The sequence below is a fragment of the Myotis yumanensis genome, unplaced genomic scaffold, assembly GCF_028538775.1.
Source record: "Myotis yumanensis isolate MYYU_CA2020_CCGP unplaced genomic scaffold, mMyoYum1.0.hap1 SCAF_19, whole genome shotgun sequence".
NCBI lineage: Eukaryota > Metazoa > Chordata > Mammalia > Chiroptera > Vespertilionidae > Myotis > Myotis yumanensis.
The window spans coordinates 26,746,204-26,771,279 of NW_027223770.1; the positions used below are offsets into that span (position 1 = coordinate 26,746,204).

General features: G+C 62.9%; 1 protein-coding gene across 2 annotated transcripts in view; it reads left to right on the forward strand.

Annotated features, from left to right (window-relative positions):
* The window catches only part of BCR (BCR activator of RhoGEF and GTPase), a 71,791-nt gene that overhangs the window by 40,954 nt on the left and 5,761 nt on the right, over positions 1 to 25,076 (forward strand). For both annotated transcript variants that reach the window (XM_070399863.1, XM_070399864.1), the window contains 15 exons: positions 2,323 to 2,430; positions 4,046 to 4,106; positions 5,230 to 5,282; positions 7,317 to 7,457; positions 9,989 to 10,110; positions 12,144 to 12,312; positions 13,537 to 13,656; positions 13,910 to 13,985; positions 14,568 to 14,672; positions 15,756 to 15,830; positions 17,118 to 17,215; positions 19,023 to 19,154; positions 23,596 to 23,655; positions 24,258 to 24,367; positions 24,828 to 24,967. In XM_070399863.1, the coding sequence (XP_070255964.1) occupies positions 2,323 to 2,430; positions 4,046 to 4,106; positions 5,230 to 5,282; positions 7,317 to 7,457; positions 9,989 to 10,110; positions 12,144 to 12,312; positions 13,537 to 13,656; positions 13,910 to 13,985; positions 14,568 to 14,672; positions 15,756 to 15,830; positions 17,118 to 17,215; positions 19,023 to 19,154; positions 23,596 to 23,655; positions 24,258 to 24,367; positions 24,828 to 24,967 (1,570 nt within the window). The remainder of the gene's footprint in view (positions 1 to 2,322; positions 2,431 to 4,045; positions 4,107 to 5,229; positions 5,283 to 7,316; positions 7,458 to 9,988; positions 10,111 to 12,143; positions 12,313 to 13,536; positions 13,657 to 13,909; positions 13,986 to 14,567; positions 14,673 to 15,755; positions 15,831 to 17,117; positions 17,216 to 19,022; positions 19,155 to 23,595; positions 23,656 to 24,257; positions 24,368 to 24,827; positions 24,968 to 25,076) is intronic.

Consider the following 25,076-nt stretch of genomic DNA (forward strand, 5'->3'; position numbering starts at 1 on the left):
AAATATTTAAAAATATTTTTTAAACTATATTTTTATTGATTTCAGAGAGGAAGGGAGAGGGAGAGAGAGATAGAAACACCAATGATGAGAGAGAATCATGGATTGGCTGCCTCCTGCACGCCCCCTACTGGGGATCAAGTCTGCAACCTGGGCACGTGCCCATGACTGGAATCGAACCTGGGGCCCTTTAGTCTGCAGGCCGACGCTCTATCCACTGAGCCACACCAGCGAGGGTTTAAAATGTTTATTTATTGAGTTGAGAGAGACAGACAGACAGACAGACAGAAGCCGATCTGTTGCATTCGTTGGTTGACTCTTGTATGTGCCCTGCTGTGGTGCTGGTATTCCACATGCTCTCCGTATGCACATCCCCGCCCCCCCCCCCGTTAGCCATGGTGTTCCTTCCAGCCACTCTCGTCCTCTGACACAGGATCCAGTCCAGGCTCACAGATGTGCTTGGCTGTCACGTCTCCTTAATGTCCTTCCCTCTATCCAGTTCCTTGGCCTTGACGTCTCTCCCATGACCTTGACTACTTTTTTGAAGGGGACAAGCCAGTCTGGGACTGGGTGACATTTGCTCAGGAATAGCTTGCACTGGGGATGGAGCCCACAACCCGGCCACGTGCCCTGACCGGGAATCAAACCGTGACCTCCTGGCTCGGATAGGTCACTGCTCAAGGGCAGGCTTCACGTATTTATTTATCGTGTCTCTCCCGGAGCTGGCCGCACCGTGTCTGGGTGACTCATGGCTGTGGTGGCCGTGCCTGCAGCCGGGCCTCCTCTGGGTGGGAGGGGCTCAGGGACCCACGGGGGAGGGAGAAGGGGGAGGAAGGAGGGCTCTGGGCCTGACCATGGTACCGACGATGAGAACCTGGTGTTTGGGGGTGCAGTGACTTGTCCGGGGTGATGGGTGTGGCGGGGGCCAGGCAGGGCCTCCCCCAGCTGCTGCTTCTCCTTGTGCACCCCCACACCCTCCATGCAGCCCCCACTGGGAGCGGGGCCAGGAGACCAGACAGTGCTGAGAGCGCCTGACTTACCCAGTGTCCGGATGGTCATCTGGAGAAACATAAAACTCACTGTAAACGCAAATGCGTGTAGAAGTAAAGGTTCGGTTCTAACAGGACAGACCCCAGCACTAGGGGAAGCCTCAGGCTTCCGTTCCTGTCGGCAGCAGTGGGAGGCCCGGCCGGTGGGTCCCCGGGGTCCGCCCGGACCCTCCCCGAGCCTGGCTTCTGGTGCAACATGAGGGCCGGCTCCTCCCCAGGCCTCTTCAGATGGCCTGGGGCTCCCGGACGGCGGTGGCTGCACACACGCTTCTCCCCAGGGAAGGGGCTGCTCCGTGGAGTGTCTGAGCTGCGGGCTATGTGGGGAGACCCTCTGCTAATGTCTTTGGCTTGAAAAGGCCAAACCAAAGGCCTCTCGCCTTGCAGCCTGCAGCCAGCAGGTCTCCCACTGCCAGGCGGGCCTTGTGACGCCTGGGTCCCCTCGCCAGGTCTGGGCCGGGCTCATATCTGAGCAGTCGGAGCCCCTCCAAAGGCAGCCAGATGGCACGACCCTTACGTGTCTGCAGGGATCGGATGTGACTGGAGCCCTGGCCGTGTGGCTCAGTGGATAGAGCATCGGCCTGCAGTCCGAAGGGTCCCAGGTTCGATCTGGTCACGGGCACGTATTTCGGTTGCAGGCTCCTCCCCAGCCTGGGCCCTTGTCGGGGCTCTTGCAGGAGGCAACCAATTGATGTGTTTCTCTCACATCGATGTTTCTCTCTGTCTCTCCCTCTCCCTTCCACTCTGTCTGAAAATCAATGGGAAAATATCCTCCGGTGAGGATTTAAAAAAAAAAAAATACCGATGTGAACGGAGCCTCGTACCCACCACAGGCTCGAGGGGCCGACCTCCTGTCCACGTCGGTCTCCTGCAGCCAGAAGGGACAGGTGCCACCCCCATCCCACCTGCGTGGACACCTCTGTCTGCCTTCACCGACAGCCTTGAACTTCAGCTCTTGTCAGTGGCACCTTTTAAAGGCGTCGGGTGGGCGGACTGAGCAGCTGGGGCAGGGAGCCGTTACCTGCCCGGTGTGGGCCGTGAGTCACTTCTCGCGTCGCTGTCGCTGTCGCTGTGGGAGAGGGAAGCGGGCTCGGCGCGTGGGGCGGGGAGGCAGGTGGGAGGCCGCGGCGGGGGGAGCCGAGCCGTCTGCAGCTCTGCACCGCCTGGCACCTGGGGTTCCTCCGGAGCTGTGCACGGCAGCTCGGTTCTCAGGGAGATGGGGCGCCGCGGTGCCTGTCTCACCCCTGTCCCCCGCTCTCTGCCCTCCTCCCCCCTGCAGGCCAGCCAGCTGGGCGTGTACCGGGCCTTTGTGGACAACTACAAAGTCGCCATAGAAATGGCCGAGAAGTGCTGCCAGGCCAACGCTCAGTTTGCAGAGATCTCCGAGGTAGGCGGGGGCTCTTCGGACAGGGCCCCTCCAGCCCGGCGGGCGGGCCCCGCGCTGGGCGCTGGTCCCCGTGACCCAGGAGAACAGGGTGCGCCAGGCCAGGGTTGGTCGTTCGCCTCAGCCGTTTCCAGGAGCCTCTGGGTGGGCACCGTCAGCCCTGCCCGTGCAGGGACCCAGTTGTGAGCAGACGAGGAGCAGCTGAGGTTCCAACGCCCCCTCCTGCCCCCCGGGGGCCAGGGCCCGATGCTGGGGCTCAGTGAGGCCCCCGCATAGATGCAGTGAGGGGGTCCGCAGTTCTGCCCTTTTAAAGAAATATATTTTTTTATTGACTTCAGAGAGGAAGGGAGAGAGAGAGAGAGGGAGAGAAGCATCAATGATGAGAGAGGATCATGGATCGGCGGCCTCCTGCACGCCCCACACTGGGGATCGAGCCCGAAACCTGGGCATGTGCCCTTGACTGGAATGGAACCATGACCTCCTGGTTCAAAGGTCGATGCTCCACCACTGAGCCACACCGGCTGGGGCCTCACTTTTGCTGTTGGAGCTGTCCCGCTCCTCGGAGCTCTGACTCACCTTCCCCGACCACGTAAGGCTCGAGGGGGAAAGATCTGCATGTGAGGAAGGCGGCCTCCGAGAGAAGTGGGAACTAGAAACAGGGAGAGCGTCCGGCCTCCTGCTGGGCGGCCATCGCGCCTGGACGAGTGCCACGGGCCCTGTGCCCTTGTATAACGTATCACGGGAGGTGGCGTGTCCTGGGCCCTGGCACTCACCGTCTTCTGTGGTGATAACATGGGCCACGTGTTCCTCTAGGCCCCGTGGGGCGCCCGCTCCCCGCCTGGCGCTGCTGGGCACGGGCTATACACCCCCCAGGGCGCCGGGCCGGCTCCAGACTCCCCTCCCCAGCTGCCCAGGTTTCGCCTGGCACGTTCAGTCCCTTCTTCCCCTGAGCTCATTCAATGGCAAGCCCCACACACACCCCTAGCAGCTGGAATGTTGGCCCAGAATCCAGAGTGACCTTGACAAATTACAGACCTAATTCTCTAAGGGAGGCTGCGGTTCATTGGGCCAAGGTTAAGTCCGCCTGGGCAGGTTGCTATAGAGGAGGGAAGAAACAGTGGTGGGACACCCCCCCCCCACCCCCCGCAGAGGTTATGGGGGTCCCACCAACCACACACAAGTGGGAATCTAAGCCAAGGCCAACAGCCAGCCCTCCATCAGGCTGGTACCACCGGGCGGCATTCGCTTTGGTTCTCCGTCCACGTTTCAAAAAAGGGCAGAGCCCATCAACGAGGAGAGAGAATCACTGATCAGCTGCCTCCTGCACGCCCCACCCTGGGGATCGAGCCCGAAATCCGGGCCTGTGCCCTGACTGGGAGTCCAACCGTGACCTCCTGGTTCATAGGCCGACGCTCCACCGCTGAGCCACGCCGGCCGGGCACATGCCCTGTGTCGTATACTGTGGCCCAGGACCCCCTCCCTGGGCCCGCCACATCTGGGGTTCCTTGCGGTGAGAGGGGGTGAGATGGCCGCGGCAGGTTCCCCGACCCTGGGACTGCCCGCCACCTCGCCACTGCTGGCACCGTCCCCCGTGAAAACGCGCCTTTTTTCTTTGCAGAACCTGAGAGCCAGAAGCAACAAGGATGCCAAGGACCAGATGACCAAGAACTCCCTGGAAAGTGAGTTCTCACGCCGAGGCCTCTTCGTGCTCCTGAGGGGGCGGCCGCTGCGAGCAGACGGGGCATTTGCTGGGGAAGCGAAGGTGGTGCCCGCCGGTCGCCCTCTGGACTCCCCGCAGTGGTGTCGGGGACGAGGACAGAGCAGCGGGGCCTGGCAGGGAGGGGGAGGAAGAGGGCAGGACAGCTTGCCACCAGCAGTCGCAAACAGGAAAAATGGTGGGCGTGAGCAGATACCCACAAACCAGGCGCTAAAAATGTCATGCTGCCCCCAGGAGCCCCAAAGGAGGGTTGTATTTTCCCTGCTTTCAGATGACAAAACACGTTTGGGACAAATGTCACCCACGCAGAACCCAGGCCCCGAGAGGCTGCATAGAGGGTGCAGCCAGGGCGCCCGGGCCTGCTCTCGGCCGCCTCCTCTCTCTGGGAGAAAGTGGTGTTGGGAGTGAGGGGTCAGTTCTCCCTCCCAGTTGCTAAGGTAGCGGGAAGTCACACTCGCAGGGAACAGCAGGGGTGCCTCTGCTGCCCAGAGCTTCCCCCTGCTCAGTCTCGGTCTCCCTGTCTGTAAAATGGGGACAGCGATGCGCCCTGCACACAGGCCGCGGGAGGCGCGGGCGGAGATGCACCTGGTGTGTGTATCGGGACACAGCGCAGCATCTGAGCCCTCGGGGCGGTGCTCACCGTGGGAAGCGGGGCCCTGCGTCCACCGGTAAAGACGAGGGCCGTGTCAGCCCCTGAGTTGGCTCCTGCCATTCTCCCGATCAGGCCTCCAAACTGTGCAAGAGAGAGTGGCCTGCAGGTGGTTGGCTACCGGGGGGCCCCGGCCTGGAGAGCAGGTCTCCCGCCAGGGTGGGGACCCTCGCCGGCCCGTCCTCACGGGGTGCTGGCGGGCTCCCCAACCCCAGGAGGACACTTAAGCGGTTTAGCGGTTGTCACTGAGTCAGCCGCAGGGGCTCGGCTTCTGACAGCAGCTCTGGGCTCCACGTTCATGGCACAGATGAACGCCCAACGCCGTGGACCCGGCCTTGCTTGTACTCGAGGTTGCTGAGCAGGGGGTGCGCTGGCAGCGAGGGTGAGCGGGTGGGGGCGGGCGGCTCTCTCCACGGTGGCACCTCTCTCCCCGCAGCCCTGCTCTACAAGCCTGTGGACCGGGTGACGCGGAGCACGCTCGTCCTGCACGTGAGTCCGAGCCCCGGCCTTCCCACCGGCCTCGCGGCCCCCGCTGTCCTCGGGCCGACACGGGTGTTTATGAGGGGCCCCCTACTCCCCTTTCTCTGCTCCCTGCCTTCACTGGAGACGCAGACATGAGGTGCCCCTGCCATCCTGGGCTCCCGGGGGGGATGTGGGGGAACAGCAGGCTCTCGGGGTGTCCTAGGTGCTCCCCTGGGAGCGGGGGCAGGACGGGTCATCCTGTCTCCTGTGGGAACTGGGACTCCAGGCTGGTCAGTGTGGGCGCAACAGTGGGTGCGTTCCGGGGCCTGGAGGGTGGCCACCGCCTCCCAGCCTGGGGAGGCCCCGCCTTGTAGGGCTGTCTCTGAAGATGGTGGGAGCCCCTGAATGGGTTGTCTTTTTTTTTTTTTAACGTTTTTATTGATTTCAAAGAGGAAGGGAGGGAGGGAGGGAGGGAGATGGAAACATCAGTGATGAGAGAGAATCAGGGATCGGCTGCCTCCTGCACACCCCCCACGGGGGATCAAGCCCAAAACCTGGGCATGTGCTCTGACTGGGAATCGAACTGTGACCTCCTGGTTCCTCGGTCGACACTCAGACCACTGAGTCACGCCAGCCAGGCAAGGGGTTATCTTAATACTGAGAAGCAAAACCAGGAAACACACATGGCCCCTATGCCTACTGCCCGGGAGACGCTGTTCACAGACTTAGAGCAAGTTGTACAGCCACCGAGCCTCGCACTCGGGGGCTGTGCGCTTTCGGACGGAGGGAGAGGAGACAAGCTTTCCAGTTTGGAAGGATCTGGCCCGTGGCTCGCCGGAGTCTCGGAGACCCCGCCTCGTGTCCCCTCGCTGTGATGGCCCCAGGCCTCACCACCCAGCGCCCTGGCGGGGCTACCGGGAGCGTGGGGGCTGTCTGTGCAGAGGGCGCCTGGACTTGGGAGCGGAAGGGATTGTGTTTCTCTGACCAGGGAGCTGGTGACCTTGAGGGCGAGTCACGTGCATCCCTGGTGGAGGAGGCTGGGCTGCGTCCTGAGGCTCTTATCTGCCAGAGGAGGAGCTGGGGGCAGGGGGGGCTGTTTCCTCCTGACCTGGCACTGCCCGTGCTTCATGCTTCCGGACCGGGACCGAGTCCGCCCCCTAGGGACGTGCTGCCGTGTCTGCAGATGTTTGTGGTTGTTAAACTGCAGATGAGGAGGTGCTGCTGGCATCCAGTGGGTGAGGCCGGGGAGGTGCCAACTCCCGCAGGACATGGTCTTAGAGACACAGAAAATCATCCGGCCCAGCCTGGCCGGCGAGGCTCAGTGGCTGAGCTTTGACCTATGAGCCAGGTCACAGTTCGATTCCCAGTCAGGGCACATGCCCGGGTTGTGGGCTCCATCCCCAGTAGGGGCCGTGCAGGAGGCAGCGGGTCCATGATTCTCTCTCATCATGGATGTTTCTATCTCCCTCTCCCTTCTTGCAAATCAGTAAAAATATTTATTAAAAAAATTAGCCGTAGCCGGTTTGGCTCAGTGGATAGAGTGTCGACCTGCGGACTGAAGGGTTCCGGGTTCGATTCCAGTCAAGGGCACGTACCTCGGTTGCAGGCTTCTCTCCGGCCCAGGCCCTGGTCGGGGCACGTGCAGGAGGCAACCCATCGACGTGTTTCTCTCACATCGATGTTTCTCTCTGTCTGTCCCTCTCGCTCCCACTCTCCCTAAAAATCAATGGGACAATATCCTCGGGTGAGGATGAAAAAAAAATAAAATCATTCGGCCCAGAGTTCCACCAGTGCCGAGGTGGAGGCAGCCTGCCCTGGACCCCGAGGGTGGGAGCCCCTCTTGGCAGCATGCGAGCCCCCGGATTGTGGGAGTTCTGTTGGGCCCTGCCTCCCGAGTGCCCGCCCAGCGCTACCCTGAGGCCCGGGCCCGGGTGAGAGGTGGCAGAGAGGCCTGCAGAGCCCGTGGCCCTGGGTGCAGCCCAGCGTGTGTGGTGTGCCCACAGAGGGCGGTGCCAAGGCCTCGCCAGGCTGTCTGATTCCCGACCCCTCGCCCCGCTGCAGGACTTGCTGAAGCACACCCCCCCCAGCCACCCCGACCACCCCCTGCTGCAGGACGCCCTGCGCATCTCCCAGAACTTCCTGTCCAGCATCAACGAGGAGATCACGCCCCGCCGGCAGTCCATGACCGTGAAGAAAGGCGAGGTAAGCGTGGCTGCGGTGGAGGGGGGCGGGGTCCCCTCTGGTCCTCAGCGGACGGACCCTGGGACACAGGAAATGGGGTGCTTTTTGGGGTCCCTGACCCTGGCAGGGTCCCACCCAGTCCCGTGTGCAGGGCATCAGAGTGGAGGTGCACAGGCGCATGCCTCACTCGGCCGCCTCTTTCTTTCTCCGTCAAGGGGTTATGTCCAGGGCACCCCTTCTGTGACCCACACTTTGCCAGCTCGGGGTCCCCGCTGAGGAGACGGGAGAAGGAGGGTGGCCTATGGTCTGCCTAGAACCACCTAGTGTCTCCTGAGTGTTCTTTTATTCAAAAACAGTTGTCGCCGGATTTAAGGACTTAAATGGGAGAGAAAGGGAGGCGTGTGTGGTGTGCATGTGTGGCATCCAGAACACGTGCGTGACGTCTTCAGCCAGGCATGTTCTCCTTCCCCCTCCCTCCTCCCTCATTGACAGCCGCCCGGTCCCCATCTCCCAGCACATCATTGATGAGAAGCTGTAGAACAGAGGGGCTCAGGCCCTGGCTGGTCTGACTCAGTGGATAGAGCGTCGGCCTGGGGACTGAAGGGTCCCGGGTTCGATTCCTGTGAAGGGCACATGCCCAGGTTGCGGGCTCGGTCCCCAGTAGGGGGCCTGCAGGAGGCAGCCGATCAATGATTATCTCTCACCATTGATGTTTCTAGCTCTCTCTTCCTTTCCCTTTTTCTCTGAAATCAATAAAAAAAAAAAAAGACATTTTAAAAAGAACAGAAGGGCTCAGGACGTACTGCCCCGGCCTGCCCGGTGGCCTCTGCCCCTTCCTGGAGCGGCCCAGCACAGTCAGGCCGGTGCCATCCCCGGCGGGCGGCACATAGTGTGGCAGCAGAGAGGCACCAGGCCGGGGGCTGCCTCCATTGCGAGCATCCGCCGTCGGAAGTCGCACTCGGTGAGGGGAACTGACGCGCGGCCTCTGCGGTCTCCGGCCGTGAACCTGACGGCGGCCGCCACCGAGAGCCACTTCCTCCTCTTTCTTGTGGTTCGTGTGCCAGGTGCTGGGTGTCAGGCTCCCGGGCGGGTCGCTCTGGGTCCCGTCGCCCTGGGTCCCGGCCTCCCCCTCGTCCTTGGGAGGCGGCTCCTTGCGTGCGGAGCGGGAAGCTCCCACCTGCCCAGGGTCTCACCAGGCCGGGCGGTGAGCGAGCGGCTTGGTCAGGTGTCTCCGGCTGGGCCTCCCGGGGAAGAGCCGTGAGGAGGGAGATGTCCCCTCCGTCCACTCTCAGGCCACGACACAGCAGGCCCCACAGCGAGGCTGCGGGAGTCCTTGTGGCTCGGTGCACTGCCCGGGTCTCGGGCCCTGAGGGGCACCCCACCCCCTGCTTCCCCTGTGTGTCGACCGGGTTTGGGGGCTCTGTTTTAGCTGCTCTGGCAGGGTTCTACCGAAAGGAAGGAGCCTCCATCAGCCTGGGCTTTTGGGGGTGCCCTATAGCCACCATCTCCACCTGCTCGGCCTGGGTGAGTCAGAGAGGAGGCAGAGATGGGGGGCAGCACACAGTGGGGCACAGGCCGGGCGCCCGTGGCGTTGAGGCTTCTCTTAGGAAGATGAGGGTGTGTACAGGCAGGGGTGGGTGCGGAGGGGCCAGTGGCCAAGGTGCCCAGGTGCTCCTCACAGCCCCACGTCCTCTCAGCCCAGCGGCAGGGCGGCTCGGGTGGCCCCGTGGAGAATGGAGGTGCCGGAGGTGGGACCTCAGGGAGAGTAGGTGGGCCAGAGGGGAGGCCAGGGGGGTGGGGGGTCAGTGCAGGGGACTGTCTGGGTGTTTACAACCTGCCAGCCCAGGGGACCCTACTGAGTCCACTTCTGAGCTGGGCGTAGGGTGCCCTCTGCTGGTGGTAGCCAGGAGCTCAGTTCTTTTGAACTTAAATTTTTTTTTAAGATTTTATTGATTTCAGAGAGGAAGGGAGAGGGAGAGAGAGGTAGAAACATCAATGATGAGAGAGATTCATGGATCGACTGCCCCCTGCACGCCCCACACTGGGGATGGAGCCTGCAACCCGGGCCTGTGCCCTGACCGGGAATGGAACCCTGATCTCCTGGTTCCTAGGTCGATGCTCAACCACTGAGCCGCGCCGGCCGGGCCAGGCTGCCCTATCTTTACCCAGTGCCAGGCTCTTCTCACTGGGGGGCCTGTGTGGCAGTGGCCCGTCCTTCGCGGGGCTGGCCTCGTGCCCAGTCTGGGTCTCAGTTGCGTCTCAGAGAGGCCTAGGCGGCCCTGCCTCGAGGGGGTCTCCTGCCATCATTCCACACAGACCATCTCTCTCCCTCCCGGCTTCAGGCCAATGGCCTTCCCCCGTCCACGTGCCCTCTTCCACGGGCCAGGCTCCCAGGAGGGGCTCGTAGCTGGTGAGCAGAGAAGAGCTTGCATGGCATGTATGTTCTCCGGCCAATGAGATGGAGGCACACTCTGGAACGTGGGTCTGCGGCTGGAGGTGGAGGGGGTGGAGGCCGCTGCCCTAACCTTGGCCCCTGCCCGCCCCGCCCGCAGCACAGGCAGCTGCTGAAGGACAGCTTCATGGTGGAGCTGGTGGAGGGCGCCCGCAAGCTGCGCCACGTCTTCCTGTTCACCGACCTGCTCCTCTGCACCAAGCTCAAGAAGCAGAGCGGAGGGTGAGTGACCGCCCGCCCGTCCCGCCTGCAGGGGAGGCCCTGGGGCGTGGAGTTGGTTTCATGCACAGAGGAAAGCTAGTTTGTTGTTTGTTTATTTTGTTTCAAATATACTTTTATCCGTTTCAGAGAGGAAGGGAGAGGGAGAGAGCAAGAGAAACATCAATGATGAGAGAGAATCATGGATCAGCTGCCTCCTGCAGGCCCCCGACGGGGGATGGAGCCTGCAACCCGGGCACGTGCCCTGACCGGGAATCGAACCGTGACCCCCTGGTTCATAGGTCGACGTTCGACCACTGAGCCATGCCGGTCGGGCTCTAGTTTGTCTGTCTTTTGTTGTTATTTTTCTTTCACACAGTCCCTGTGTGGCCGGTGCATTCTGTTTCCATCTGAATATGAGGCCCGGCTCAGATCCAAGGTCATCACTGACCCCCTGGAGACCTTCCGGGTTGGGTCAGGGCTCATCGGAGGACTGTTGTGTCGTGACTGGGAAGTGGGAGTGACTGGTCGGGGAGGTGGGGAGCTGCCGGGTGGGGTGCAGGCTGGCAGGCGGGTCGGGGGGCATGGCTGCTGCTCTTGGTTTCCACAAACCTGGTGATAGCTCCTAAGTTATTTCAACGTAGGCCGCAGACACCCCCCCCCCAAGCACACACACGCACATACGCACACACATGCGCGCACACACAGAGACTCGCACACGCGCGTGCACACGCGCGTGCACACGCGTACAGACACACATGCACACAGACACACGTACAGACACACACACATTCGTGCACGCAGCCTCCCAGGAATCAGACCCCCAGTGTGTTCGCGCCGGGATGGAGGCAGGAAGGTCACATTGGGAAGGATCAGCTCTGGGCTCTTCCACCTTCCATTGCTGTGCTGAGTGGATTTAATCATTCAACTCGGCGAGGACCGTCAGTGTCGACCTGTGAACCAGGAGGTCACCGTTCGACTCCCGGTCAGGGCACAGGCCCGGGTGGCGGGCTCCATACCCAGTGTGGGGCGTGCGGGAGGCAGCCGATCCACGATTCTCTCTCGTCATTGATGTTTCTATTTCTCTCCCTTCCTCTCTGAAAGTAATAAAAAAAATTTTTTTTTAAAAAAAGGAGAAGAAAAGAGTTACCGTTTCCCCATATGTCAAGGCAAGGGATCGCACCGGGTAGATCGGCAGCCCCTCAAACTCGAGGACTCGGGGGGCCTCTGCGGGCCTGTCCTGGTTGTCATTGTGTGGCCGTAACGGCTCCCACGTCACAGAGCCTGCGAATTGCCACCATCACTCCTTCCCCAGGGGAATCGGGGCTTGTTAGACCCCCGGGGCCTCCGTTACACATGCCCGCGTCCAGGGATCTCCGAGTCCGGGTCCTTGGCGTCGGCCGGGGGGTCTCACGCCAGCCGGCCCTTGGGCCCCGGGCTGGGGTTTCAGGTCGCGGCTGTCGGCTTCTGAAAGCAGCGATGTCGGCAGAGGAAGGCAGGGGTCAGAGGCAGGCGGGGGGCAGGGGCAGGCAGGGGCCAGAGGCAGGCGGGGGCCAGAGGCAGGCGGGGGTCAGAGGCAGGCGGGGGCCAGAGGCAGGCGGGGGCCAGAGGCAGGCGGGGGTCAGAGGCAGGCGGGGGTCAGAGGAAGGCGGGGGCCAGAGGCAGGCGGGGGCCAGAGGCAGGCGGGGGCCAGAGGCAGGCGGGGGCCAGAGGAAGGCGGGGGCCAGAGGAAGGCGGGGGCCAGAGGCAGGCGGGGGCCAGAGGCAGGCGGGGGCCAGAGGCAGGCGGGGGGGCAGAGGCAGGCGGGGGTCAGAGGCAGGCGGGGGGCAGAGGCAGGCGGGGGTCAGAGGAAGGCGGGGGGCAGAGGCAGGCGGGGGGCAGAGGCAGGCGGGGGGCAGAGGCAGGCGGGGGGCAGAGGCAGGCGGGGGGCAGAGGCAGGCGGGGGGCAGAGGAAGGCGGGGGGCAGAGGAAGGCGGGGGGCAGAGGCAGGCGGGGGCCAGAGGCAGGCGGGGGCCAGAGGCAGGCGGGGTCGTGCTCACCGGCTCCTCCCTCCCCAGCAAAACCCAGCAGTACGACTGCAAGTGGTACATCCCGCTCACGGACCTCAGCTTCCAGACAGTGGACGAGTCCGAGGCGGCGCCCACCATCCCCCTGGTGGTGGACGAGGAGCTGGACGCCATGAAGATCAAGATCTCGCAGATCAAGAGTGACATCCAGAGGGAGAAGGTGGGCACGGAGGGGGCGGGGTTCTGCCGCTCCAGCGGGTGACCCCGCCTCCGGTTTCTGGGACCTGCTGGGCATGAGCGGAGCCTTCCAGAACGTGGCGTGGGCGAGGGACCCGGCTGCCGTGATGGGGAGAGAGTCCCAGGTGCCACCCTGGGCCGCCCCGGGCAGACCCCCGGTTGTTGCTGGAGCGGCGTGGGTTTTAGGGCCAGTGAGGAGTGGCCCAGGCCACAGCAGGTCGCCTGCAGTGGCCGCAGAGGAGGCGGGTCCCTAGGAGGTTGGCCGTGGTCCGGGGGACCCTGACGGAGGTGGGCACAGCAGGACAGACGTCCTCCTCGCTCCTCGCCCACCTGCCAGCCTGCTGTGTGGGGAGGCCAGTAGGGGGTGTGCGCGAGGTGGTTTATCCCCACGGAGGGGCCTGCCACCTCCCTGCAGAGCGGAAGCCAGGCCGTGTCCTTCGGGCCGTGGAGCCGTATGTGCCGCCACGGGGATGCTCGTCTCCATGGTGACCATAGTGTCAGGTCTGCCCGGGATGGGGGTGGGGGCTCCAAAGGGAGGCGCATGGCCCCCGGCAGGCAGGGTTTCCCCGACCAGGTCCTGGGGGTACACCCGGCCCTCCGTGCGAACCCTCCCACACGCTCCCGGGGGGCCTGATGCTGAAATGTGTGTGGTCCCAGGAGTGGGGAGGGGCCCTCGGCGTCACAGCGGCCCCCTGCACAGTGTCCAGGTTTGAAGAAATTGAAAGAAAGGAGGTTTGTAAAGGTCACTCCTCTGCCCTTGTGATGCTCAGTGGTTAGAGCATCAGTCCGGGCCCGAAGGGTCTCGGGTTCGATTCCCGGTCCAGGGCGCATACCTGGGTTGCAGGTTCATTCCCCGGCCCTGGTCAGGGCGCATATGGGAGGCAGCCAATCGATGTGTCTCTCTCACATGGATGTTTCTCTCTCTCCCCCCTCCCTTCCACTCTCTAAAAGCAGCGGGAAAATACCCTCCTGTGAGGATTAACAAAAAAAAAAGGGAGGTTGGCTGAGCATGTCCAGCAGCCTGTGCCTGACCCTGACCCTTGACCCTGGAGCCGGCAGCAGCTGACCAAGGCGCTATGCTGGGCTGAGCTGCCAGTGGCATTCCTGGCGTCTGAGGGCTGAGCATCGGGGGAGCGGGGACCGGCCGAGCGGGACCAGGTGGCCCTGGCCCCCGGGCCGGGGATGTGACCGCGACCTCTCCCCGCAGAGAGCCAACAAGGGCAGCAAGGCCATCGAGAGGCTGAAGAAGAAGCTGTCGGAGCAGGAATCCATGCTCCTGCTCATGTCCCCGAGCATGGCCTTCCGGGTGCACAGCCGCAACGGCAAGGTCAGTGCCCAGCGCGGGCTCGCTCTGCCGCCCAGGCCCCGCCCCCACCCCCGTTCCCCCTGCTCCCCTCCCGCTCCCCCAGGCCGGCCCTCCTGGTCCCTGGTTCCCACCCGTTAGTACTATCCCCTGTGCGGTGGCCGGCCAGCCAGGGCACGGAGGTCCGTGTGCCTCGGAGGGTGGTGTCCCACGTGGACAGTGACAGGGAGCAGCTGAGCGGGGGCAGAGGTAACGGGCGCGTTCTCCTCGCCCCCAGAGCTACACATTCCTGATTTCCTCCGACTATGAGCGCGCCGAGTGGCGAGAGAACATCCGGGAGCAGCAGAAGAAGTGTGAGTGGCCTCCGCGCGGAGGGAGCCCGTGTCCGGGGGGTCGGGGCGGAACGGTTCTCACCTGTGGTTTCAGACCTTCTAGTTCCCCTGAGTAGTGGGACTCCCAGTAAGATGTTCAGTGGCCCGGACGGTGTGGCTCCGTGGATAGAGCATCGGCCTGTAGACAGAAGCAAGGGTCCCGGGTTCGGTTCCCGGTCAGGGCACATCGGGTTGCGGGCTCCATCCCCAGTGTGGGGCGTGCAGGAGGCAGCCGATCCATGACTCTCTCATCGTTGATGCTTATCTCTCTCTCCCTCTCCCTTCCTCTCTGAAATCAATAAAAGTATATTTTTTAAAAGAGAGAGAGAGAAGGAAGAACTCCTGTGGCCGTGCCGAGGAGTGGGCTGACCCCCGTCTGTAAGGGTTACGCTGAGGTTTCTCCTGCTCTGCGCCCTCCAGGGCCGTGGCTCGCTCCGTCACGCACCAGTTCCTTCGCTGGGAGCAGGGTGTGCCGAGGGTGCAGTGGGGGCGGCATCAGAACGCGTCCCCGGGTGTCCGGAAAGGTCCGAGCGCCTGTGCCGACACCCCGCCCCCCGCCCCCAGGTTTCAAAAGCTTCTCCCTGACGTCCGTGGAGCTGCAGATGCTGACCAACTCGTGCGTCAAACTCCAGACAGTCCACTGCATCCCCCTGACCATCAACAAAGAAGGTGGGCCACCCCCCTCCACCGTGCATCCCTTTCTGCTGTCCGTCTGTCCTGGGGACCGTGGCCTTCCATCCCCACCGGCCTCTCCCAGGAGTGGGCGGGGCAGGGCAGGAGCTGTCTGGCCCCACGGCTGGTGATTGAGGAGACCCATCGCCCGCCCCCATCCTGAGACACTCCTCAGACTCCTCCTGCACCAGGGCTGGCCCCCCTCCCCTGCCCCCCAAGCCCTCCCCAGCCAGCACCTTTGGTTCACTGTTGCACACACTGGTGTACACTCAGTCGCACACACAGGTATGTGCTGTGCACATGTGCACACATGCCCCCCCCCCCATGTCACACGCTCCCGTGACCCCTCTCCTGTTCTCGGTCGCTGGTCTCCCTGTGTTGTGAAAACAGCCCGATCCTGCCTCCCTGGTGATGCTCGGGGGTTAAGCCATCGATCCAGGAACCAGGAGGTCACGGTTCAATTCCGTCCTGGTCAGCGCGCATGCCCAGCTTGTGGGCTTGATCCCCAGTAGGGGGCGTGCGGGTGGGGGGCAGCCAATCAGTGATTCTCTCTCATCATCGATATTTCGATCTCTCCCTCTCCCTTCCTCTCTGAAATCAGTCCTATATAATAAAAGGCTAATATGCAAATTGTCCCCTTGACTGGGAGTTAGACCAGGAGTTCTACCATGGGGCAGGCCCAGCCGGCCAACTGCCCACAGCCCCTCCCCCTGGCTGGCCCCGCCCCCAGTTGGCCCCTCCACCCCGATCAGAGGCAGGGCCGGCCCACCAACTGCCCGCATCCCCTACCCCCAGCTGGCCTGGCCCAATTGGCCCTGATCCAGCTGGCTGGCCAGACCCCACTAGTGCATGAATTTGTGCACTGGGCCTCTAGTAAATATATGTTAAAAAAAAACAACACTGGATCCTAAGGTCCCCAAGACAGACCACATGGATGTTTCCGGTCTATGGCGTTGCCTTGCCCCCTGCTGGGCACATGGCGACCACAGGGTGCCGCCCAGGTTGATGGGGGAGCCGAGCCTGTCCCCTGCCGCCCTCTCCCAGGACGGACAGACGCTCACCCCTCTGTCTCTTGCACAGATGATGAGTCTCCCGGCCTCTACGGCTTCCTGAATGTCATCGTCCACTCGGCCGCCGGCTTTAAGCAGAGCTCAAGTAAGTGGCCGGTCTGGGAAGGAAGGCGGCCGGGCGGGCGCGGAGCCAGCGGGTGTGGGGCCAGGGAAATGACTCCAGTGACCATCAGGCCACCAGGCGGCTCTGAGCACTGAGCCCTGAGCCCTGGAGGTGCGGTGGGGGGGTGGGGGGGGTGGAGCTGTTGTCCTGGGGTGGACCTTGCCCTTGCCCATGCCTGTCTCCCGTCCTGCGAGCTGGTGCGCTGACCCCTGCTGGTGGGACTTGTCACTGCAGGGGCTGGAGTTGGCTACAGACAGACAGACCAGTGAGCGAGGCTCCAGGCTGGGAGGGCGGCGGTCAGGGGCACGTGGTCCTGAGGGGCAGAGTCGCTTTGGCTGCTCTGAGGAGTCCCTCTCGGGGGGGCCTCTCCCAGCTACTGGAGCGGGTAGAGCAGTGAGGGCCGGTCACGTGTCCCCCCCGGTGCGCACACACCCGCCTGCGGTGGGCACACGTGTTTAAATTTACTGAAGACCCTCAGGCCGTACCCTCGCGATGGACGGATGTACAGTGTGTAGGTGACACCCCTGCAGCGCTGCAGCACGCACAGCTGTTCCGGGTGCCTCTCGGGCTGTCCCCCACCTAAACGCTGGTGTGTCCAGGGGGCACCCGTCCTGCCTCCCTCAGTGCACAGACTCCCTTCTTCCTAGTCCCAGGGGCCCTTCCATCCACAACGCAGTGGAGCCCTAGCTGGTGTGGCTCAGTGGATAGAGCGTCGGCCCGCGGAGGGAAGGGTCCCGGGTTTGATTCTAGTCGAGGGCACGTACCTTGGTTGCAGGTTCCCCGGCCCTCATTGGGGTGCGTGCAGGAGGCAACCGATCCATGTGTCTCTCTCACATCGATGTTTCTCTCTATCTCTCAGTCTCCCTTCCACTCTCTCTAAAAATCAATGGAAAACATATCTTCGGGTGAGGATTGATTGACCAAAAAAAAAAAAAAGAAGAAGAAAGAAAATCAAGACTATTTTTTCTGATTTCAAAAATAACGCCCGCTCTTTTGAATGTGGGTTGCCCGGCCAATGTAGCTCAATGGTTGAGCATCGACCTAGGAACCAGGAGGTCACAATTCAATTCCCCGCTCAGGGCACAGGCCCAGGCTGTGGGCTCGATCCCCAGTAGGGGGCGTGCAGGAGGCAGCCCATCAGTGATTCTCTCTCATCATTGATTGATGTTTCTATCTCTCTCTCCCTTCCCCTTCCTCTCTGAAATCAATTAAAAAATACATTTTTTTGAAGTGTGGGCCGCGTGGTCACCCTCTGTGTCGCCCCCGCAGATCTGTACTGCACCCTGGAGGTGGACTCCTTTGGGTATTTTGTGAACAAAGCCAAGACCCGCGTCTACAGGGACACGGCCGAGCCCAACTGGAACGAGGTGAGGCGCCCCTTCCCACGTTCTTGGCTGCTGCCCTTGTCCGTGGGGGAGTCCGAACCCCCAGAGGCTCCCCAAGGCTTCCCCCGAAGGCCGCGCATTCCACATTCCGGGAATCTCCTGGGGGAGGGGTGGCTTGCCGGAGAGATGTTATCTGCATCTTCCCGAGAAGTTGGCCCGCCCTCCCCCATGACAAAGAAATGACCGATTTTGCTGGAGGAGTGTTTGGAAAAAGAACTTGAAAGGGCCTTTTGTGCAGCCTTTGTTATTGCTGAGTGTTTACTTGGTCAGTTTCCATGGCATTTTTCCCGCGAAGTTGGAACGAGCCTTCTGTGACCCACTTGGTTTCCGGAAGGTGGGGGCTCTGCCAGGAGGGGGGGTGAGGGGGGTGGGGGAGGGCCTGGGCTTGGAGACCTGGGCGCTGGAAGCGTCCTCTCTGCTTGTCCCAGGCACCGGGTATGTGGGTGGCTCTGTTCCTCCGCCTCGGAGAGCGGTTAGGTGATCCACCTGCCCAGCCGGCCTGCCTGGAGCCGTTGATGGCAGCGTGGCCAGTCTTGATGAAGCCCCCAGATCTTTGAGAGGCGCCATCTCCAGGCCCCTGGAGCAGCCGCTGGCCCTCGGGCCTCGTGCTTGAGGGTGGGCGGAGGCCGCCAGGCTGCCCAGAGCTGCCACCACCACGCCCACCGCCCCCCTGTCCCCCCCCCCTTCCCTGCAGAGGGGAAAACTAAGACCCATCAGGCTGCCTGGTCCCCCATGGGCCCTGGGACTGGTGGGGTGGTGGGGCCAGAACCCAGGTCTCGGTTCTCAGCATCCACTGCTCAGGTCATTAGACTTGCTGCCTCCTTGGGGCTGGGGCCCGAGAAGCTGAGGGCATTGCCTGGTCGCGGGAGCCCCGGGCGTCCCTGCAGAAAGGACTGCGGTTTCTCATTATACCCTCTGCCCCGACACACATGCACGCGCACATGCACAGGCACATACACGCCCACACGCACGCACGCACATGCACACGCACATACACACGCGCACATGCACACGTGCACAGCCCCTGGATGGGACATGTGTTAGAGTCAGTGAACCTATGCGGATACATCATCGTCTCCCAAAGGCCATCCACACGATGCTGCCTCTGTAGCCCCTCCCCTGAGCCGGTGCAGGCCTTGTGGGGACCCGCCGCCCTGTGAGATGCTGGCTTCGGGGGCTGGGATTAGGTGTGAGAGTCATTCGGGCGTTTGCTGCTTGGGTCAGTGGTTGCTGGCTCCTCCCCGGCCCGGGCCCTGGTCGGGGCTCCTGCGTCTACAGGGACACGGCCGAGCCCAACTGGAACGAGGTGAGGCGCCTTGTGGGGACCCGCCGCCCTGTGAGATGCTGGCTTCGGGGGCTGGGATTAGGTGTGAGAGTCATTCCCAGCCCGGGCCGGGGAGGAGCCAGCAACCACTGACCCAAGGAGGCAACCCGTCGATATGTTTCTCTCACATCGGTGTTTCTCTCTGTCTCTCCCTCTCTCTTCCACTCTCCCTAAAAACCAATGGGAAAATACCCTCAGGTGAGGATTAACAACAACAACATGAGTCATTCGGAGCTTCCAGAAGCATCCAGCCAGGGTCTCGGTGTGATGCTCGCGGGGCCGTAGCGTCTGGGGTCTGCACCCCTGGGCTAAAGTGGGGGCGGCCTCCAGGCCCGGTCCTCCGGGGGGCAGCGAAGAAGTGGTTGGTGAGACGCCGCCCCGCGGAGGGCCCCTGCGGCCGGCGGCAGGGACCGCCCCCCTCGGACCCGGGTGTTGACGTAGGGCTGTCCTTTCTCGGGGCTGCAGGAGTTTGAGATCGAGCTGGAAGGCTCCCAGACCTTGAGGATCCTGTGCTACGAGAAGTGTTACAACAAAACGAAGATCGCGAAGGAGGATGGCGAGAGCACCGACAGGATCATGGGGAAGGGCCAGGTCCAGGTGAGGCCGCACCGCCTCCGCCCCGTCTGTCCGTCTGTCTGTCCGTCTGTCCGTGTGAGTGTCCGTTAGGCCCCAGTGTGTCCCCAAAGGAAGTCCAGTTCCACTTGTTTATCCAGCTGGGCTTTGGTTCCTCAAGGCAAACGGTTATGAGGCCGGTGCTTCTGGGAGGAGCGTAAGGATCTTGCCCTGGCTGGTATGGCCCGGTGGTTAGAGCGTCAGCCTGGGCACCGAAGGATTTCAGGTTCAATTCCTGGTCAAGTCACGCACCTGGGTTTCAGGTTCGATCCGATCCCTGGCCCTGGTCGGGACGCAGGCAGGAGGCAACCAATCAGTGTGTCTCTCCCACACTGGTGTGCCTCTCTCTCTATCCTCTCCCTCCCTTTCACTCTGTAAAAATCAATGGAAAAATATGCTTGGGAGAGGACTTAAAAATAATAATAATAAAAATAGACTTTATTTATCGCCAGTAGTCCAGTTGTAGAACATTTCCATCACCCCAACGCCATATCCTCGGACATGTTCCCACGGACAGTCACTTCCTGTCCCCCAGACCCAGGGGCTCCCGAGAGGAGTGTAGGGAGCCCTGTCCTGGGGCTTGGCCACAGGGGAGGGGGGTGCGGCTCAGCTCTGACCCCGACAAGGAACAGTGGGGATTTCTAGCCCAGGAGTAGGGTGAGGGGGTGTCAGTGGACGGAAGTCAGAGAAAACACCAGGGTGGGAGGGTTCTGGCTGAACGGACTTAATGGGGTTCCTGTCAGAGGCAGGCCAGGGCGGGGTCAGGGGTCAGACATCACCCAGGGGCCAGGGGAGAATAAGAAATTGGGTCAGTTGTTTAAGGGCCATCAGATATCAGGGATGGCCTCTGGCTGAACTGACGTAGCAGGATTCTTCTGTCTTATCACCGGGCTCATGAGGATGTGCCCAGGAGGAGGCCTCGCTAGAAAACAGCCTGGAGCAGCCTGGCTAGAGTTTGCTCAAGGAGAGACTGTCTGTCAGCTCCCTGGCCACACCTCCCGTGGCCGTGCTGGAGTCATCTCACCGTGTGTGTGTGTGTGTGTGTGTGTGTCCACACCTGTACCTTGGGGTGGGCCCTTCAGTGTCCACAGCTGCTGTCATTCTGATCTGTGGTCATTGGTCGTGGAGGAGGCGGCAGGGCCCCACCCCTGGCCTCTCCTCGGAGGGAGGGCTGATGGGAAGTCTGGCCTGTGAGCATCGGCAGCCAGGAAGGAATCCCGCCCGGCGCGCGGGAGAGGATGTTTGTGACTCAGGCCAGAGTGGGCTGGCTGGGCTCCCGGCGGCTTGTTAATGCACCGGGATCCCCAGGAGGAAGAAGGAAGGAGGAGGAGGGGGAGAGGTGATGAGGCCCCGCACCCCAGCAAGGCCTCCTGCTCCCTGACCCTGTGGGTGCTGTTGTGTGGGGCGCCTGGGGGAGCACGTCCATGCCGGGACCCAGCCCCCCTGAGACCGGGCTTTTCCCAGTCACTCCCGGCGCCTCCCTAGTGCCGCGTGGGCGGGCCGTCCTGCTGCTCGTGGTGTGGGGGGTGGAGAGCTGGGGGGTGGGGAGTGCATGGCCTGTCCCCCCAACAGGTGCTTCCTGCCCCCCATACGCACTTTGACTCATAAGCTGAGTGAGGGCACTTCTTGGGAAGAGGGGAAGGCCAGCACCCATGGGTGTCTGACGGGTGCAAGAATAGGTCCAGACGCCCAGCCGGCGGGGCTCAGTGGCTGAGCATCGACTGTGAACCAGGAGGTCATGGTTCATTCAGTTCCTGGTCAGGGCACCTGCCCGGGTTGTGGGCTCGATCCCCACTGTGGGGCATGCAGGAGGCAGCCGATCCATGATTCTCTCTTGTCATTGATGTTTCTGTCTCTCCCTCTCCCTTTCCTTTCCTCTCGGAAATAAATTTTAAAATATATGTTTGATTTAAAGAAAGAAAACCGCCCCAGGGAGTGGGTGATGTGCAAACATTTGGGGCTCAGTCAGGAGCCGGGGAAGCCCTTGGTCCATTCTGGGCGGTGACGGCACAGAGGAGACCGCTGTCTCCAAGGAGGCGGGTGAGGAGGGAATGGCATTTCCTCCCGAGCACAGCTCCGTGCTGCCCCCGCCCCCCAGCAGAGGGCGGGGGAGTGGGTACCCCGTGCCAGTCCACGGGTGCCCCAGCTGGCCTTGCCAACCACCAAGCAAGCAAGGCAGCTCTGGTCCTCGGCCAGGCCGCTCTGGGCGGCATCAGTGCCTGCTCTGCCTGGACGGGCCCTTCTGCCCCCCGCCTCCTGGAATGGGGGCAAAGGGTAGTTTTTTGTTTTGTTTTTTTGTTAATATATGTTTATTGATTTCAGAGAGGAAGGGAGAGGGAGAAAGAGAGAAACATCAATGATGAGAGAGAATCATGGATCAGCTGCCTCCTGCACGCCCCCCACTGGGGATCGAGCCCACAACCCGGGCGTGTGCCCTGACCAGGAATTGAACCGTGATCTCCAGGTTCATAGGTCGAAGCTCAACCACGGAGCCCCAAAGGGTAGTTTCCTAGGCAGACTTCAGGGCAGCCGGCCACCAGGCCCACAGCCCTGGGGAGACGAGCAGGATCCAGACCATTCTCCTGAGAACACCGGGTGTGAGCAGACATCACCCGCCGCCCAGGCCCCATCCCCCGAGTGGCACTGCGGCCGGAGACCCCCAGGTGACGTCAGGAGCACCCTCACATTTTCCCCGAGACGTCCCCTTCCTGGTGCTGGCTGCTGGTCGTCTGTTTTCCCAAACCCCCCACTTGTTTACTTCGCTGGCGCTTTCACAGTCACCGACAGAACTTGCCGGCCTTGACGGCTGTTTGGGGCCGCAGGGCGACGCTCGGCCTCCTCGTCGCCGTGTTATTCTTCTGGCTGCTTCCGCTCTGCTTAGCACGCTCTGTGCTTTGGAACCGAGCCAGCCCGGGGGCGGCCTCTCCCACCAGAGCCGCCGTCCAGGGCCACTGCAAGGGCCGGGCCCAGGGCGGAGCCCCCTGCGACCTGTGGCCCGGGGCTCACCTGCAGGCCAGCTCCTGCCGCGGCCTCTGGGCCGGAGGGGCGGGGGGTCTGGACCTCGGTGCTGGGTTGGACGATGGCACCGAATCCCCTCGTCACCGGGCCAGCTATCCAGGGGGGACAGGCGTGGGGTGTCCTCGGCTCTGTCCATCCGAGGCAGTGCGTGCCATTATTGGGGTAACTGGCTGGCGTGGTGCAGGCCCTGGGGGTGTCCCCGGAGCGCCTCCTGCCATGCGATGCACGGGCCAGGCAGCTGCACGGGCCAGGCAGCCATGTTACTCAGCGTTTCCAGCGCCCACAGGAAACGGCCCCTGGAGAAGGAAATTGGGCTTTTCTGGGCTTTAGAGAAAACAGTGATGCGACACAGTTCCCGTAACCAATCGGCTGCTGGCGGGGCTGTTTTTTCCAAACAGACCCAAAAAAGTTAAACTCAAGGGTCATAGGAAGCTTTGACCTTGGCGAGCCAGGCTGCAGGGGCGGGGCTTCCTGCAAACCCCAGTCAAAAGGCTGCGGAGGCCGGGGCTGCCCGTCCAGCCTCCCGCCCAGCCCTGCTCGCCCTCTGACCAGCCACCAGCGGGACAAGGATGCGAAAGGCGCCGGCCGCTCCCGCCGCCATGCGGGGCCTCCTGCGCTGCTTCCACCGGAGCCCCGGGGTCTGTGCGGACAAGCACCTCTGTGCTCCGGGCACCACCCTGTGGACCCACCTTCGAAACCTCCTGTGCAAGGGCAAGGTGGGCCGGCGGGCCGTGGGGTCTCCCCGGGGTGGGCTGTGTCCGGCAGGGGCCTCCGTCCCCTCCTTTCCCTGTCCCTTTGCTGGTCGGCTGCGTTGGCCAAGTCTCAGTTCTTTGATTTTTTTTTTTTTTAGATACAGTTTTATTGATTTTTAGAGAGAGGAAGAGAGAGGGACAGAGAGAGAGATCGGCTGCCTCCTGCAGGCCCCACACTGGGGATGGAGCCCGCAACCTGGGCATGTGTCCCGGCCGGAATCGAACCTGACCTCCCGGTTCCTAGGTCGACGCTCAGCCGCTAGCCGGCCGGGCTGGGGACTCCTTAGGTGACTTTAAACAGCCGAGTCCTGCAGGCCAGCGCCCCGAGTCCCTAGCGTCGTGATTCGGAGCTGGGCGCTGGCTCCTTCCGGGCCAGACTCTAAGCCACAAGCCTGGCCCAGCGGGAGGCCTCTCCTGGGCACCAGGCCCCACGGCCAGACCGGCCAGACCGCAGCGCACGCTGTGGGAGGAGCCGCCGCAGCCCGAACTTCTGATGGCATTGCCTCCAGGCAGTTCTGCGTGAAATGGGGCTTCCAGAATTGTCACTTAGAGCCGATTGCAACTCGGCGTGGAGGAGCAGCAGGCGTGGGCTGCGGCCTGGCGGGGCCTCGGCACGGGTCCCAGGGCCTCTGGTAATCGCGACCCCTTGCTTTCAGCTGGACCCCCAGGCCCTGCAGGACAGAGACTGGCAGCGGACGGTCATCGCCATGAACGGGGTATGTACCCGCGGGGTTCTGGGGGCCCCCCGCTCACCCCAGCAGGTCAGCATGGCCCCGTCTCGTGTCGGAGGGAGGGGGGCTGGAGGAGGGGCAGGCCCGAAGAGCAGAGTCTCTGCACCGGGAGGGAGGGACCCCCGTGGGGCGTGGAGCGCAGGCAGCGGCCGGGCACCGAGCATCCCTCCCGAGCACGAGGCCAGTGGCACCGCCAGGACAGGCAGGTGCCCTGACGAGTCCTCAGGGCCCTTCGTTTCTCTCTCCCTCTCCCTTCCACTCTCTAAAAATCAATGGAAAAATACCCCCGGGTGGGGGTTAAAAAATAAAAAAGTGAATTGGCAAATTTAAGACATTTTAGAGAGAGAGAGAAACAAGCAAAAAGTCAAAAAATTAAAAAGAGAAACAGTGGGGTTGTAGGGGGAGGTTCCCCCAAACTTACACCGCCCGCGCGGTCCTGCTCGCGCTGATTCAGACCCGGGCGTCCCGTCGGCGGCCCCGCCTGGCGCCGGGATCTGGGCCTGCCTGCCCCCGGGGTGGGGAGATGGCCCCGGATCCTGGGCTGTGAGGACCAGCGGGTGACCGGGCCGTGCCGTCTCCTCCCCCAGATCGAGGTGAAGCTCTCGGTGAAGTTCACCAGCAGGGAGTTCAGCCTGAAGAGGATGCCGTCCCGGAAGCAGACAGGGGTCTTCGGGGTCAAGATCGCCGTGGTCACCAAGTGCGTGTCCGGGGGCTCGGGCTGTCGGGTCTCTTGTCCCGTCCCTTCCCCCCCGAGGTGTTTCTAGAGGACAGAGCGCACGTGGGTCTCCCCTCTGTGCACGGCCCGGTGGCTGCCTCCCAGGCCCCGGGGACACGGGGTGCCTAGCTGCCCCCGTGTTTCCTGCACAGCTTACCCTACAGGCTCGGAGTGTCCTTATTCCTTCCCGATGCAGGGGGTTGGCCCACACACGCCCCCCCCGCACCCACCCCGGGACTGCGAGGGCAGGGGTCTCTCCCCCACTTGGAGTCTGTCACGATCTGGGTCCCCGTGGCAGGATGGCGACCCCGCCCCTGGGTCACGGGTCAGCCAGGAGCTCTCACCTGGCGCCTTCGCCGCCCCCGGCTCCAGGCGTCCAGACGGGCAGTGGCTGCGCCTCCCGTGGGGCTGCCGGGCACTCACGTGCGTCCCTTCCCCGCAGGAGGGAGCGGTCCAAGGTGCCCTACATCGTGCGCCAGTGCGTGGAGGAGATCGAGCGCCGGGGCATGGAGGAGGTGGGCATCTACCGCGTGTCCGGCGTGGCCACGGACATCCAGGCGCTGAAGACAGCCTTCGACGTCAGTGAGTGGCGGCCGGGCGCGTGGGGCGGGTGTGGGCGGGGTGTCCGTGCTGTCTCCCGGGCGCCCTCGGGGCCTGTGCTCGTGGCATCACGCTCTGCGCTTTCTCGTTC